Genomic DNA, 16915 nt, shown 5'->3' on the forward strand with positions numbered 1-16915 from the left:
TTTTTCGGGGGGGGGGGGGGGGGGTTGTTTTTGGGCGAGCAAGCCTCGAAAGATGCAAGATACGCCGCCCTCCAAAAGCCTCGGGTCGGCAAGGTCGCGACGCCTTTGCTTTAGTTGGGGACTGAAAGACATTTGGCTTTCACAGTGGCCAAGTGCAGCTTTCCACCCACACAGCTTTCTGGTCTTCATGTTTGCCTCAGAGCAAAGGCGCTTTTCACAGAGAAAAAGGGCCAAAGCACTATCCAATGTTGACGCAATCAAGGGAAAAGGCCGTGCACGCGTGCCAATCGTTTTGCTCACTTGAAAAGCGGCCTTCTCCAAACCAAAGGCGCTCTGTCCGACGGACTTGCTGAACACCTGGAGCTGTCAGTAGCGTGAAAGAAAAGCGCCACTTCTCCACTTTTGTCTGATTTTCATCTTTTGCCCCCAAAAAGCCAAATGTCTCGAGCACTCGAGCAAAAGGAAGAAGCCGACCCTGCCGTTGGAGCCGGGCTCCAAATATTTGCCCGGGTCACGTTTGTTTGTGTTGCGCTCTGATCCGGAGATTGGTCCGCTGGGACGGACCCCCGACACGCACGCACAAACGGCAAACCCGTCTTGTTCCCATGACTCAAGCTAGCTCGCTGGCTGGCTCGCTGGCTGGCTGGCTGGCTCGCTGGCTGGCTCGCTGGCTCGCCGTGTTTGTTTTTTGAAACAAACGCAAGACAGAGGAAAAGATTTGACGCAGGATCGATGGTTTGACGTAAATCCCTCTCGGACATTTTGCCCCAGCAATGAAGATGATTTTCCATCGGTGCGTCCAGCGTTTTTTGCTCTCCCGGGACGCAGCTGGAAGACGACCCGCATTTGCCGACCTTTGAACTCTCGCAAGTCCTTCCTGTTCCTGCACACACAAACAACATAGTTCGTGTCCAATGGCGCAGCCGTAGGTAATATGCCGACTGTCCGATGCGTGTGCGTGCGTGCGTGCGGGGGAGGATGAGGGGGGGGCGGGTTCCCGGCAACCTGTTACATCACATCCCAAATATCCCCACGCAGCCGTTGTGTGCTGGGGTCGGCTTTGTCCGTGCGCAGGAAGTGGCGAGAAATGCGCCGTTTGGCCCAAACGGAGGCCCGCCATTGTCTTTGCGGCCATTGTCGTTGTCCGCCAGACAAAGCGTCTTACGCCAGCCGGAGTTCAGCCAGCAAGCCCCCCCCACGCCACACCTCTGACCACAAATGAAGGTCACCTTGAACAAGCACAAATCGGCTTAACTATGCCGAATGGGTTGACTATCGGCTAACTACGGCAAGGGAACCTGCTTCTTGTTGACGCCACAAAGAAGTCGTTTTGCATTCTGTTTGGGACGCTCCAGACGTCGCTGCCGCTTTTTGTAACTCGACACCTCGTCGCGTTTTCTGGACGTCACATTTCCTCGCACTCGAAGAAAAGTTCATTCGATTTGATTTTCCATTTTCAGTTCCCGATTTTCGATTTGATTCGATTTTTTTTTTTTTTAATTGCTGCCATGCTTGTCTCTGTGCGCTAGTGTGGTTCTGCAGCCATCCACAAACGCCATGCGCAAAGATGTTTGGCGCAAAAGCATCGTTTGATCGACGCGTTCAAAATATGCTATGCATCTGGAATGAAAAACCGTTTCAAGACATCATTTTCTAGATGAATTTGATCAACTCCACTTTCGATGAATCAGGCGGAATCGATTTTCGATTGGTTTTCGATTAATCGTTACATCCCTACTGTTGAGGGATTGCAAGCATCTTCTTGTTCCGTCGGTAAAAGTAACGTGAAGAAACTCCAAACTAGCAGTAATTATCCAGTTGTTTACCGCAGTGTTTGTCAACCTTAATTGAGCCAAGGCACATATTTGCCATTGGAAAAAATCTCACGGCACACCACTTGGCAAAATGATTTGCGAAAAGTGTCAATACAGGGTCATTATTTACCTTCTGTCATCTAGTGCAAGAACATTTGATTTGGTTTTGCCTTTTACTATACGTGGTTGGCGTAAAACAAATGAACAAAACAGTCTTTTAATTGGAAAATATAATTGGATTGACATTGGATCATTTCCTGTGGCACACTAATGTCGCACCGGTTTACTCTTTTTGTAACCACGGGAGGAGGTGACTCAACATTTACTACGCATGGATTCCGAGTCATAACGAACGACAATGCGGCCTGCCACAAAGCACTTTGACATTTGTCCAGGGCGTCCCCCAAGTCGACTGGGACGTCCTCATCGTCCTTCGTGTTGACGAGCGACGACGCAACCTTTCGTTGCTGCACTTTTTGACCACACTTTGCCTGACGGAATCGGCGGCCTGTTGGCCCTTTCGTCAGTGGCCACAGCGAGCGTTTCCTGTGCGGCCCCCCGGAGGGGGGGGGGGGGGGGCAGCGGTGACGCATGCTCCCCCTCGGCGTGTTTTGGACACAAACAGCGGGCGGCCCAGCTTCCGTGGAGGCCCCGCATCGGCTTTCTCATGAGAATCTTCTGCGTGTGCGTGCGCGTCCGTGTGTCTGCATGTGTGTGCGTGTTTGCGACGTATCTCTGACCAACAGTTGCCCTTTCTGCTCAAATTGAAGATTTGTTTCAACACTTTCCAACAGAAAGTACGTCTATTGATGGTATTCCTAAGGCATAATGTAAGAAAGTAGGCATGGGCCACTTTCTAGAAGTATACTAGTGCCGATTGTCACCGATAACGAGCCGCTCTTTTCTTTTTTTGAGGGGATGTCGAAGAAGGACACAATAGGATTGGCTGCTTGCAGAGTTGAGCAAACAAGTTTCAAGTTAAATGCCTCCAATTAACTTTCCTTTTAACGCCTTCTCTGTGAGCAGAGAGGGGAGGGGTGAGCACTTACGCATGGAGGAGGAGGGAGGCCAAGACAAGAGGGAGACTGCAAACACGGATGCCTTTTTGAACCGTGAATTGTCCTGAAAAACAAACCCCCCCCCAAATTCAAAAGGTACCGGCGTGTGCGCAAACGAGAGTAGCCCGCGGCTCTGTTCTAAAAATAGCTCGCCGCTGATGGCACCCTGTGACTTACTAAGATTTCAAATCGAACAACGATATAAACGTTTATTGACTCATTTATTTCACGTTAACGTGGTAGACATGCAACAAATGCAAGAAATATTCGATAGTTTCTTTGAAAATAAGATCATGTTTTCAATTTTAATATGGTGATACCGTAATATTTTTGCTTGTGGCTATCTTACTGCTGTCCGAATGTGATACCGGCCCATGCCTGTGTATATATATGTGTGTGTGTGTGTGTAAGATGAATACATGATATATGCATATCCAGGTATTTTTGGGGGCGAAATCTTGGAAAAACCCCCTCTTGAATCCACAGGCACCGAAGCGTAAGTACGCAATGATCAATTTGCTTCGTCCGATTCCCCGTGGAGTGCCCTTAGGCGGCACGTGCCGATGATGTCGTAACGCTGAACAATGTGCTGTCGTCCAAAGGTGGCCTTAACGATAAGGACGCGCTTGACTCAAGCGTCCTTTTGGGAGCGGCGCTCCGGTCTCCGGCGCCATCGCGGCAGGCCGGGCACCACGACGTCCGACGCCGTCCCGGAGCAGGCGGGCGCCTCGGGCCCCTTCCAGGTGCTCCTGGCGGTCCAGATGACCATCCGGCGCATGATGCTGCCCTGCAACTTCCTGATCAACAATTTCATCGGCGCCGTGCCGCCTCACCGCCACCCGAGCGAGGCCCGGCGGGCCGGCGGCGACGACGGCGGGCCGCCGGCGTGCGGGATGCGGGCCGAGTCGTCCTCGCCTATGGCGGGAAACCGGTCGGGGGCCACGCCCGCCGCCCAATGTCGCCGCGGCTGGATTTACGACAATTCCACCTTCTCGTCCACCATCGTCACCGAGGTGCGCGCCGCCGCTTCCGCAACAGCTTCTCTGACTTTTTGGGCAAATGTTTTAAAACATTTTAAGGTGTTCAAGGGTGCATTTAAAATGGTAACAATTGTAATGATCAAATAATTCAGTCTCATCTCAATGAATTGGACTATAAGTGCTAATCATTTAATCACATTTTTTTTCAAAGTAAAGTTGATTTTGCTATTTTTCTTTTGATTCATTTAGAACTAATTATGTGTGTGAATAAATTAAGTACATGTGAAAAGGTGGTTTATTGTAATGATACAATCGTAATTCATTCTTATGTTTTATTTATTGTAATGGATTTAGTAAATGTTATTGTAAATAAAAAAAGACTACATTTGAAAAATGTTCAATTGCAGGTGAAAGCTTTATTTGAGTATTTTTGATTATTTAAAGCAACAAAGTCATACATTTAAAATGTAGTTATACATTCAATATAGTTTTACAGCATTTTATTTTTTTTAAATAAAATAACGAACCCATTTTTTTTTTTATAACTTCAATGTATGAACTTATTTTTCATTTAAACATTGGCAGTAAATGAATGACCCGTTTATATTTTGAAATATTTATATCATAATCTTATGTCATAATTTACAATAAACAAATGAATGAACGCAAATAATTTTCACAAAACAGTTTGAATGCCCCTATGTCTCCGGCCACTTCATTAGGTACACCGGCTCGTCCAACACAACAGCAAATTTCAACGACGGGAATCCGAAAGGAGTATGGAGCAATCACGCAATACGCCATTAAACATCAAACAAAAGATGGCGGTCTTCCTCGGCGACTTTTGACTCATAAACTTTTGGGATCATGCACGGAGACGTCTTCTGCAAGTCCGCTTTCTATCTTTATGAGTTGACCTCACACACACTCGTGCGCGTGCGCGTGTCTATATAGCGCAAAATACAGAAATATATTTGCCTGACCAAAGTACTGCAGTGCCTTGAGACACGAGTGGCCTGACTTGTGAGTGTTGTGGCGGTGGTGGTGCTTAGCGGGACCTGGTGTGCGAGCGGAAGCATCTCCCCCAAGCCAGCAGCAGCAGCATTTTCTTCGTGGGATTGATGCTGGGCTCCCTCTTGTTTGGAGTGCTCTCTGATAAGTACCATTACATTCACACACTCACACACACACCAAAAACCAAATACACTCCTGCCTTCACTTACAAGTGCACTTTGTTTGGTGACCAAGCTCTTAACGCAAATCGCTCCTATCGTCCATCTGCAATCAACTCAAATGCCATCAACCCCACCCAAGAAAAAAAAAAAAAACACACCATTCAAGGAACTGTGTTGGAGAGCGAAGAGGAGCTTCATTTAGTCAGGCCAAAGCCATGTCTACTCGAAAAGTAGTGCTTTGGCATCCGCTTGTGAAACTATGGGCGTTTCCCTGACTTCCTGCGGGCGTTTGTGTGCAGTTACGGGAGGAGAATCGGCCTGTCGCTTTCCTACGTGCTGTCGCCGATTCGTACGAGGCCTTCGCCGCGCTCCGATTCTTCAGCGGGATGTCGCTGGCCGGCATCGGCCTGCTCTCCGTCACGCTCTGTGAGTCCACGCAACATTGACGCACCTCTTTGCACATCACACTGCATGTGTCATGTCTTTTTGTTGACATCATGCCATTTTCGTTTTGTCATATTGCAACTTGCAATGTCACGCCCTTGTATGCACACAAAATGCAACATCCAAGCGTAGGATTTTCGCTTTATTTTTTCTTCATTTTTTCAAAATTATCTTTCAACAATACTTTCTTTTTTCCAAATATTGCAACTTTTTTCTTGGGAAAACTGTTATATCAACATTGGTCCTTTTTGGTTGAAAAAGTATCTTTCAATTTTTGGGGTAAAAACTGTAATGTTATAATATTCAGGGAAAAAATACAATAATCTTATAAAGTCTTTTTTATTGACCAAAAATAGAACAGGAATCTTGACATATGATGTTTTTTGTTTTGTTTTTTACAAAAAAATGCAACAACAACAACAAAATAACTTGTGTTTTTTCCTGAATATAATACAACTTCAATCTTTATATTTGGACTTTACCTTTTTTAAAAATGTACAAATTTAATCTTGTATTCTTACTTCTTTTTTGGGGGAGGGAGCAAACCGTGAATCTCTTTGATAACCAAAGTTAAATCTAAATTACGCCAAAACACAAGTTTAAAATCAAACAGCACTTAAAGATTAAATGCAACTATCTTGGACACCCCCCCCAAAAAAAAAAGAAATCACTGTATGTAGTTGTCATTGTACTGTACAGTGTTTTTTATTGTACCACTAGATGGAGCCCGCGTACCACTCATTGACAATCACTGTATTACACAGTATTGTTTTTTGTTTTCTTTTTTTGTATCACACAATATTGTGCTTAACAACATCATAGAGTAATGATGTCATTCAATCACAGAAGGAAAGCGTTTGTGCGACATGATGATTCAATGAGCATTGCGCTGCTCATTATGGTGCATGTGTTGACCACCAGGGGGCAGTTTATTGCATACAGACCTACTTTCGTCTCAAAATATTGTCCCAATTTTTTGGTCCCAAAAATGTGTGAATTTTTCTTTTAAACATAAAATACCAACTTGATCATGTAATACTGTAACTTTTTTTCATGAAGAGCGTCAGGTACGGCACGGCGATGACGTACTCCGGCATCAGCTTGAACCCGGTCGGCTTCGGCCTCAACGTGTACCTGACGCACTTCGTGTACGCCGCCATCGAGGTTCCCGCCAAGCTGCTGATTTACCTTCTGATCAACCGGATCGGTCGCCGGCCGTGCCTCGTCGGCACGCTGGTGCTGACGGGAACCTGCATCGGCATCAACATCTTTGTGCCCAAAGGTCAAATGCCGGATGCGGATTGACGAAGACGTTCCATAGCAGCTCCGTATGCTACATTCGAGGTCCGTACATACGTTTGATATGATGTCGATACGAGATGAACGTAAATGAAATTGTCTTGGCATTCGTTACCATGACGACCAGGACGGAGGTTGGGAGGTTCCAACAAGGTGAACAGTGTGACAAAAACTCGAGCGCCTCTCAAGTCAATGACAGCATTTTCACTGGCGGAGGCAGCACTTCATACGCAATCTGATTTGTCCTGTTGTGATGTCATAATTGGGCTAAGTTACTTTGTCTACACACAGTAGAAGAGTCCTGACAATATCAGCACAATTCTTTGTATACAACACATTAATATGTGCCTTTTCGACAGTCCAACAGAAAGCAGGACTATTTGAAGCGGAGGAAGATTCCATCTTGCGTGGAGTCTTCCGGGACTATTTGTGGCGTGCCGGGGCTCGGGTCGGGCAGTCTTCTGTGTTCTTTTCCACAGACCGGCATTTAAAAATGAAATCCTTCATCTTGTTGCCTTGTGTAGGTATGTGGCATGCGCGTTCCGCGGTGGCCATCTTGGGGAAAGGGCTTTTGGAGGCCTCCTTCACGACCATCTTCCTGCACACCGCCGAGCTGTACTCCACCGTGCTCAGGTGAGGCGCTCCCTTGTCGGCTGCTCGTCTGTCGGCTTGCTCCCACCCCAGCGGTGCGTGACAAGAGCAACTTCATTCAGGAGCAGAGCTTACTTTGTGCTCATCTGCCGCCCCCTGTTGGTGAGCAAGTTGCATCGTTACTGAATAGGATATAGTGCAAGTGTATAGAACATAAATTAGAGGCAACATTACATCTAACATTATATATATTAAATAGGATGTCAATATTGTGCATTAGTGGCGTATAGAACCTAAATATGATTTTCACATTCACCTCTCAAGTGAGCCAGACCAGTATATTCATTGGCTAAAAAGCCCTTCACTACACTTGGGGTCACCATCCACACGTTGTAGCTCATCCTGACTGTAGCTGTGAATGTGAATGTTTGTGAATGTGTGTGTGTGTGCCTTGAAATGGCAGGTGTGCTCTGTTGAGTGACGTGGGAGTGAACGTACGAGGACATTCTATCGACCTGCTATATGCGAGCGACAGCGTCCGCCACGATGATGTTCGGTGACGCTGTCAGTTGAGCTTAGCGGCAGGTGTGCTCTCCTGACCCCTTCCTTGTTCACGTTTATTCAATAAAAGAAATGCGTTAGAGCACCAGTGGCTCTTTCCACTCTGTCTCAAGCACCTGTTAAGGATTTCAAGTGGTTTACACTAGCGGTGGTAGGCTATATTCAATTAGCTAATGATGTTCACTGGAGACGTACAGTTGAGTAACTGGAGTGTACTTCAGAGATGGCCGTCATATGACTTGACTCCAGTCGGACTCGAGTTGCCATTTTTAGGACTTGAGACGTGCTTGCCCAAAACTTTGGAAAGACTTCACTTTGACTTGAGCCTTGAACTGTACATGTTTTGACGAGTCATCTTGTTTATAGTTGGAAAGCTGCGTTTGAACACAGTTTTCCATTTTAGGAAGGAAAGACATAAAGACATTGTTTGTTTCATTCACGCCAACCTGGCAACCCAGTTAGCGTTGTTGCTCGCTAGCCGGTGTGAAGCGGCTACCTAAACACCAACAGTGATGGGAGCGGCTACAAAGGTCATTGACTAGGAATTCACTGATTATCTTGTCGATGACGTTGGCCAAATGCAAGTTTGCAGCTGACGCAATGAAGACGTCACTGTTTCAATTTCATTCGGCACTTCAAAACCCACACGGACAGGTAAGCTAGCGTCACAGTTTAGTTGGCAATACAAAGGCCGCTTTGGGAGCAGTCAAAGCGATGCGACTGTGAACATTTAGAAGTGTATGAGGTGTGTTGAAGATGGCAAATGTGTTCTGTTCAGACAGAACGGTTTGGGCTTCACGGGCGTGCTGAGTCGGATGGGCGTGTCTGTGGCTCCTCTGGTGCTCCTCCTGGCGGACGTGTGGCCCCTCCTCCCCCAGGCGCTCCTATGCGCCTGCGCGGCGTCGTGCGGCCTGCTGGTGCTCTTGCTGCCCGAGACCCTCAACCTCAGGCTGCCCGACACCATCCAGGACGTGGAGGAGCCCGGAGGGTGGGTCGCCTCACTCGTCGGCGTCTAATCGCCCAATGCCTGTCCGCCTGTCTGTCTTATAGCGTCTTAGCTAACTTCCCTTTTTTTTGGTTGTTTTTGGGGTTTAGTTCAAAAGGACAAGAAGATATTCCTCTGGAGCCCAAGAATAGCACATGATGTAAAAAAGGGACTGGGCTTGATACGGTATGGGGTTGGTTGAGTTAGGCGCTTAGTGCTAATTAGCACTGCTCATAAACATTTGGCAAGATTGGGCTTCGTAGTGACATTTCCATGATGAAGCTAAAAATGCACACGGTTCACATTTGGACATCATGAGACCAAGATAACACGTCACATTTGATGGACAGGAAGTGGTCTCTGAACTTAGTGGCATCAGCAGATTGCAGCAGACACTGGAAGAGTCAGAAAGAGCTTCTTCAAAATTGTGCAGCGCAAATAAAAGCATACCACAAAAATGTGAGAATGTCAAGAAACAAAGCTTCATTGAGTGCAAGCATCACCCCGCAAAGAGGCATCAGCAGATTGCAACAGACACTGAAAGAGTCAAAAAGAGCTTCCTCATAATTGTGCGGCGCAAATAAAAGCATACCACAAAAATGTGAGAATGTCAAGAAACAAAGCGTCATTGAGTGCAAGCCAGTAAAATTGCTCTCCAAAGGCGTACGTCGGGGACCTGTGCAGCGAAAACGGCGTTGTGGCAGCTGACAATGTCAAAGTCAAAGTCTGCCCCACCTGGCCGGAGGTGCGCAAGGTGATGTTTCAAGCGCGGGGGGGGCGGGGGGGGCGGCTCCTGTTAGCGCTGTGTACATGTGAGCCGTAAAGAGTCTATTTCTGTGCGCAGCTGTTCCCATAAGCATTGCGAGCAAGAAGCTTTAGGACGGAACGTCCGCTGCGCTCCCCTGGAAAGACGTACCAAACTCCCGCCCAGCCCAAAAATTTCCAAACCTTCCTCACCACTTGAGTCACATAAACACTGGCCATTGTTTTTGTGCTCAAGGTTCAAGGATTCTCTTTACTCCTCGGGAGGGGTTGGCCTTGGGCCCTGCGGGGGACAGCTGCAAACGTGATTACAAGTCAGCAGACATCAACATCACCTCCAGTACGGGGGTCATTTTCACATCAAAAGAAAGTCAGCCAACCAAACCGCAAACTTGTACTGTGCATGATTGGACGAACGGCACCTTCTGTTTATGTTGGGTGTAATTCCATTATCAACCACTAGATGGCGGCAGACTATTTTGCTTGACGTGTGAATTTGAAAGAAGAATGAAAACAGCAAGTATTTCAGCTCAGCCATGGCTGGAAGTTGATTTTAGGATGCAAACATTTGGGCGTGATTATTGCTGCATATTATGAGATTTCAAGTTGAAGTTTGTTGCATGGGGGCATCGGTACATTGTACATTATTTGACCATTTTTCTTGCTGCTCTCAATATTTTATGTTTTGAAATGTGTTTGGAGTCATTTTAAAGGTTGTTTAAGGACCTTCATGAAAATTAAGTCTCATAAATGCTATAAAAAGATGCCTACGGAGTATCTAAATCGGGTAATTCTATCCATGGATTTCACTTATTGTGGGCTAGTCTGAAACGTAACCCCCATGGGGACGGAGGGGGCGGGGGGATTACTGTACCCCGTTTTGACTTGCGATAGCGCATACAGCAGATTCTTGCAAACAAAAAGGCGTTTCTAGTTGCCCCTTTTTTCTATTGTTATTTGTTCTTTCCTCGTGATACTTGTCTGCATGTTCTACTTGTGCATCATTTTGTTGAAGCCCAAGTTAAATTGGGGTTCTGTCTAACGAGGACCCGCTTCCTTTCTTTGCATGGCATGCTGACCGGAAGCGCGTCGGATCACAGACCACCTTGAGGGGAATACAGTCCAAATTCCAAGCCAGGCCGTAGTGCTATCAGCCATTATGTAAGTAGCTCACCAACGCCGCTGACACGTGAGATTAACTGGGGGGGTGGGGGGGGGGCGGGGGGTTTGTTGTGCCAAACCCATCTTGAAATTCTTGATAACCTCTCATGTGTCGGAAAGATGGTTCAACATTTAGCAGCAGGCATCTCACTTCGATTCTTTGAAGGGAGTTGCGCAATTCTTGCGATAAGGTGGTCTGAGGTTTATTTTGATTTGTGAAATATCAAGGACCTTTCCCTCTCTTTTTATGAATTCACTGATCAGATTTTTTTTTTATTTCAAGCAAACCAGCTTGTGATCCCACAACTCATTCCAGATTGTTAAAAAAAAAAAAACAACCATAATAACAATCAACATGGCCAACTGGGCAGGGAGCCACTTCACCCAAGTCGTCTTCCTGCGGCACTTCATTTGATTGATTTTCACATTATTTGAACCAACATTGTATCATAGTATAAGCATAAGTATCATAGTATGTGCTCAATGTTGCCCACTCGGCATCCATCGCAGCCCGATCATCCCGGAAGTGGGATTCCCCCATCTGTGGTCCCTTCTCAAGGTTTCTCATTTTTCCCCAGATGGGGTTTTTGGAGTTTTTCCTTGCCCTCTTGGGAGTTAAGATCAAGGGATGTCGTTCATATGTTGTGGCCATGTGAAGCCCTTTGAGACTTTCTTGTGATGAAGGGCTATAGAAATACATTTGACTTGACTTGACTTGACATGAAGGCGTGGTTTAGATCAAATGCAACAACAATGCGCCATCGTGTGAGTAGTACACCAGCAGCTGGTATCTGAAACGTGGGATTTATTTCTGACTGACTCCTGGCAGACACTCTGGAAACACTTCAAACTGTCAAACTGGGACATATGCACTGGTGACAAAAGTACTCACACTCTCTGCACTTCAGTGGAAATACAGATTATTGTGTAGAAAAACAAGTACTGATTCAAGTCCTGTGCGTCAAATTAAAAAAAAAAAAAAGTGTGGGGGGGGTGTAACTATAGTACTATAGGAGAGATATAAAATGTCTACACACTCTGCTCCAATGCCAGGTTTTTGTGCTCTTGAAAAGAACAAGATCAATCATTTCAAATAGACCAAACTGAAATCCTGGTCAGTGGTTATGATGTGACCGGCCTTCGAATGCAGCATGTCTTGTCTGTCTGGTCCAAATCTTATTTACAGGACATTACTCACCAGCAGTAGCCCCTGATGGTGATGTGCCTTCCCTATGACGCAGGCCCTCAATACGTCTTCTCATTTACAAAATAACCTCATACACAGTACATGACTCACCAGTATCGTCAAGCATTGCCCATTCGAAGGAACGAGAAGGCCACGTTTGAAGGAATTGCCTCCTTTGGCAGGTGTTAGGTCATTATTGTTCTTCAATTGGGCTTCTTATTTTCATAATGACACCGAGATATGACAAGACAAACTGCAACCCTGATGAGTGCCTTCAAATGCGGCCTCCTTGTGATGCAGGCCATCCATCAGGCTTCTTATTTCCATAATCACCTCCTATAAAGGACATGACACTATACAAATGTCATTGCCGGTGAGGTGTTATGATGTCGTCAGCCTTCAAGTACAGCTTCCTCCTACTTATTTTCATCATAATGTTGTATACAGGACATTACTCACCACAAGTGTCAAGGCTGCTAAATGATTATTATGTCATCGGCCCTCAAATATAGCCTCCACCATCTTATTTTTATTATAACGCTACATTCAAGGGATGACTCACATCAAACTGCAACCCTGACCCTCCCCAAAAAAGAATTTGACGCCGGCCCAGTCTTTTGCTTGTTGCTCATCGGGCCAGCCGGGGGCTAGCGCAGTTAGCGTTAGCAGATGAATTAGCAGTATCTCTTTTCAAATGCTAATCCCGGCTGCTCCTCGCCTCCGCCCTGCGCTCTAAAAATAGCCTCCGGGGGCTTAAACCAAAACAAAGATGGTGGCAACTGAGGCTGGCAGGCGAGCACACAGTGCGCTAATCCAAAATCAAGTAGCGGTTTGGGGGGGGGGCGGGACTTCACGCTGCTGACTTCTTTTGGAACTGTTACGTCCTCTTCATTTTCCACACACACGTAAAACGTTCCAGATCCGTTTTGACCGAGCCAAGAATGTCCTCATCATAATTGTCTCCATCAGGGCTGTCGAACGAGGGGCTAGAGAAAAACATGAATGGCAATTTTCAGTCCAAGTAACTGTTGCAGCTAACTGTGTCCACTGGAAGGCTGATGACCATTTCAATGACAATGTGAAATTGGCAGTGACTGGCGATTTGACACCTGAGAGTGATGCACTTGTGAAGGCTCAAAGATGCCAAGTTTCCGCAGCAAAGAAACCGACTTCATATTAAATGATGTGCCACCTTTGCACACCACTTCTGTGAATGCTTAGAATCTGTGAAAATCAGCAACATAGAAATAACCTATTCATATACCTATATTTCTATTTACAGTACTTCAATAAAGAAATGAAGGTCTTCCAACAGGCATTGAAAACAAGAAACTCATATTTAAAATTCCTGACAGAGCCCAAGAACAAAGGAAAACACCCCAAATATTGCACAAGCGGTGTAAAAAAAAATGCTTTGTGTACGTCTCTGTTCAAATTTGTACTTGTCCTGCTGTCTGCAGTCATTTTACCCACATTTGGCTCATAACGGATGTTGTATTTTAACAAACTCCTCCTAGTAATTTAATCCAATCAACTTCAAACGTTAGGTGGTGCATGTAAAGACGTTGAAAATGTATTTCATCTAATGCTGTTGCTGTGGCAAGCAAAACAAAGCAAAGTTGTTTTTGAGGGCCTAAAAACGTGCAAAAGAGCAACCTTTGCACACACACTGTGCTAGACAAACAATTTCATATTTGCGTGTTTTCATGATCTGTTTTTTACCAGGCATATGTAAAGAATTCCCACCCATGCGTCTTCTACGAAGCAAAGTTAAGTCGGAGCTAAAGCTCCTGCAGTCGCAGGAAGTTTATTTATACAGGCATTGTTCATAAAAGAGTTTCAAAGAGCTTCATAGGTCCACAGGCGACAAAGATCAGCGACATCCCATGACATCAAGCCCCCAACCGGGCTGAAAATCCCATTTCAGGGAAAAAGAAGAAACCTTGAGAAGGGACCACAGGTGAGGGTCTGAGCATGCACAAAAACTCACAAAACTTTGCACACATATCATGCCTGGCAAAAATAAATTCACAAAATCCATATTTTATAGGTTTATTGTGCAACTTTGAAAAAAGGCCTCAGTAAGTTTTCACGAACCAGCCCAGGATGCGATTCCCAATCTGTTAGTTAGTCATGACAGTTGTCAATGAATCGATTCATTGTTGCACCTCCGCCCTGTGCACACAAACTTGGTAGCGCCTGTGCGAAAGAACGACATTTTAAAATAGTTTCGTTTTTGCGCATATGGGCTGACCTTGGGGAAAGTCATCGAGTGGCAGCAATTTGGGTTATTACTGTTGTCAAAACGGCATGAAGACTGCGTGAGGGCTCGGCGCATCTTTGCCGATCGTCCGGCCGACACGACTCGCTCGCTCAGCCCTCGGGCACAGAACAATAGCGCGTGAAGGCCAGTTGTGAATGGGACTCGGTGACAGCTTGCGTGGCTTTCATGAAGAGATCATCCTCTTGCTCCACAGTTAAAGCCTCTTTAAAAGCCCTCCAACCTCAGCCCGCCCCCTGCCCCCCCCCCCTCCCGAGCGCCTCAACAGTATATTCCCCGTGAGCTGGCAGACATTGTCCAAGACTCAGCGGGGATGCTGGTGGTCGCTGCGAGCGCGGCTTTTGTTACTGTTGTCAGTGGAAACACCACGGGAGCATGTTAAGGCCTGGGAGTGGACAGCGTAACCTGCGGTGGTGGGTGCGTGCGTGGTTTGGACCAGAAAGGCCTTTCACCTACAATGGAAAAAAACGACAAGCGTACGCTCATTTGTTACAGCTAAATGTATTCGTTTTTTTACAACAAACGCCACCCCAAAAAATGACATAGCACTCGAAATAACGACATCTTGGCCAACATTAAAATACAGAAATATATTCGGCCCAAGTCTTCACTTTAGGGCTGAAATGATGAATCAAATACATCGAAGATCCCTGCCTCCGAGCTTGGGAGGATTTTTTTGTTTATTTTACACCAACTAAAGTCATTGCGGAATCATGCAGCACTCAGAGGTTTGGAATTTTAGCTCTCTTTGAACGCCAGTGGCTTTTTTTACATGGCATTTGCCACTCACTCATGAACTGTGTCATCTTTTCTCACCATCACGACACACGCTTTCTATGACCTGCTGCAACACATCCAAGTTTTATACCATAAATCAAAACTTCACACTCTGGTGGAGTGGCAGCTGCTTAAACTTGTCCGATTCCCGACGTGTTGGCATTTCTCTCCCTCATAATCGACGGGACGAGGCGAGATTCACCGCCGAACCTTATCTTTGACTCAAAATCTGTGCCGGTCTCAAATCCAAAGCGACGCACCGTTGCCACCGCGGCGATCTGTTAGTCATGAAATTGGTCGAAGACCCTCTTGCGCGCCTTGCCCTTGAAAAAGATGCCAGACGAATATAAACGTCAGTGGCAGTAAACGCTCGAAAGGCAGCAAATGCGTTGACAACGGACGTTTTTGCTTTTGGATGTAACGGCGGATGACAGAAGGCACGACCACCACCCTGCGTCACTGACGAGCTGGCGGTGAGGGCCATAAATCCTGGGACACGGTTCTCCACATTTAGGCTCCAAATGCCACCACCGTGGACTCGAAATGAAAGCACCAAGATTTTGCCACCCAAACAGGCGAACGGTGTCGGAATGACACCAGTTTGCTGTCCGCGTGCCTGCCACGTTTGGAGCGAGTAAAAGTCCCGGGACATTTGGCTGCTCAGCCGTTGCTTTGAAAGCACTCGGCTCACTCGCGCTTAGCGTGGCCACGCCGAGCGCGCGTGTGCGCAGCACTCGACGTGAACACGCGCAACTGGTTTGATTTTGATTTTGTCGAGATTCTTTTGACTCTCTTTGCCTCGGTGTCTTAAATGGATGTACAAGTAGATGAAAACATTTGTAACGTTTGTCATGAATAGGCCGCACTGCAGGAGGAGGCAGCGCACAGTAGCTCGGCGACCTTAATGAGCCTTCCATGACGCCAAGACTGTCACAAAACAAATTAAACTCATAAGTCAAGCCCCCCTTAACCCCCCTTAACCCCCACCCCCACCCCCCTTATTTTATTTGTATTCATTTGTTCCTTTCATTGAGCGGCTCACTCGAGTAGCTTCCAATATGGAATGGAGCCTTTTCATCCCGTAAGAAGCCCGGCCAGTCATAAAGCTTCCCGCGTATTGATTAGCTAATGTAGATTCCAGTTGCACAGTCATGTTTGACTACATTGTCTTTCTTTGCACTAACTCAACTCTTACGACTGCAAAACTCAAATATGCTTTTCTTTTTTGTTTTGTTTTTGGGGGGAATTCTTCTCAGGTACATCGCAGTATAGTATTTAACTTCACTATTGCTCGCGGTCTTTTTTTTAATTCTTTGTATGAGGGGAGGGGAAGCTAGCAAAGCGAGAAATTACTGTTGTTGTTGTTGCTGCATGACAAATAAACATCTTGACTCTTGAACATTTGACAGTTCCAACACGTCAACAACCTTTGTATCATGAAAAATGTTGGACTTAGTCATGTTGTGTGGGTGACTCTGCAATCCCTGCCCCTATCTTTTGGGACCAAAAAAACCCCCAAAACTATACTTTGGATAATATTTATTTAAAAATGTAAAATGATCATTGACTAATAAATGTTAGTCAGTTTCAGGGGCAGGTGGTGCTCTAGCAGCAGCCCTTTTGCCCTGGCTATGAAAAAAAAAAAGTGTTCTGTTTTTTTTCTTTTCTTTTTTTCCTCCTGTGTTGGGGTTGGACGGAAGATTTCTTCTTGTTATGCCTGCATTTGGTGCTGGGTGATGCCTGGGGCCGCTTCCCGCTCAGCCCCCCGTCTTTTCTACGCCCCTGTAACCCATTTACTGTTCTGATCTTTTCTTGTATGAATAATTTTGGCCATGAGCGTC

At 46.1% G+C, this 16915-nt stretch overlaps 1 protein-coding gene across 1 annotated transcript; it reads left to right on the forward strand.

Annotated features, from left to right (window-relative positions):
- The first annotated feature begins 39 nt into the window (after window positions 1–39).
- LOC147140267 (solute carrier family 22 member 7-like) lies at window positions 40–16914 on the forward strand. Its single transcript, XM_086045755.1, has 8 exons — window positions 40–3885; window positions 4905–5237; window positions 5327–5453; window positions 6192–6202; window positions 6531–6753; window positions 7295–7403; window positions 8701–8910; window positions 9018–16914. The coding sequence occupies exons 1-8, from the start codon at window positions 3457–3459 to the stop codon at window positions 9064–9066; spliced, it is 1491 nt and encodes a 496-aa protein (XP_085901881.1). The 5' UTR covers window positions 40–3456; the 3' UTR covers window positions 9067–16914.
- Window position 16915: the final 1 nt, after the last annotated feature.

Source organism: Filicampus tigris, chromosome 11, assembly GCF_054856515.1.
Source record: "Filicampus tigris isolate MCC_2025a chromosome 11, RoL_Ftig_1.0, whole genome shotgun sequence".
Taxonomy (NCBI): domain Eukaryota; kingdom Metazoa; phylum Chordata; class Actinopteri; order Syngnathiformes; family Syngnathidae; genus Filicampus; species Filicampus tigris.

Coding starts and splice junctions, on each gene's coding strand:
- LOC147140267 (XM_086045755.1), top strand. CDS start 3,457: ATGTGCTGTCGTCCAAAGGTGGCCTTAACGATAAGGACGCGCTTGACT. Junction 5,238..5,326: donor AGCTTCATTTAGTCAGGCCA/AAGCCATGTCTA, acceptor GTTTGTGTGCAG/TTACGGGAGGAGAATCGGCC. Junction 6,754..7,294: donor CAACATCTTTGTGCCCAAAG/GTCAAATGCCGG, acceptor TGCCTTGTGTAG/GTATGTGGCATGCGCGTTCC.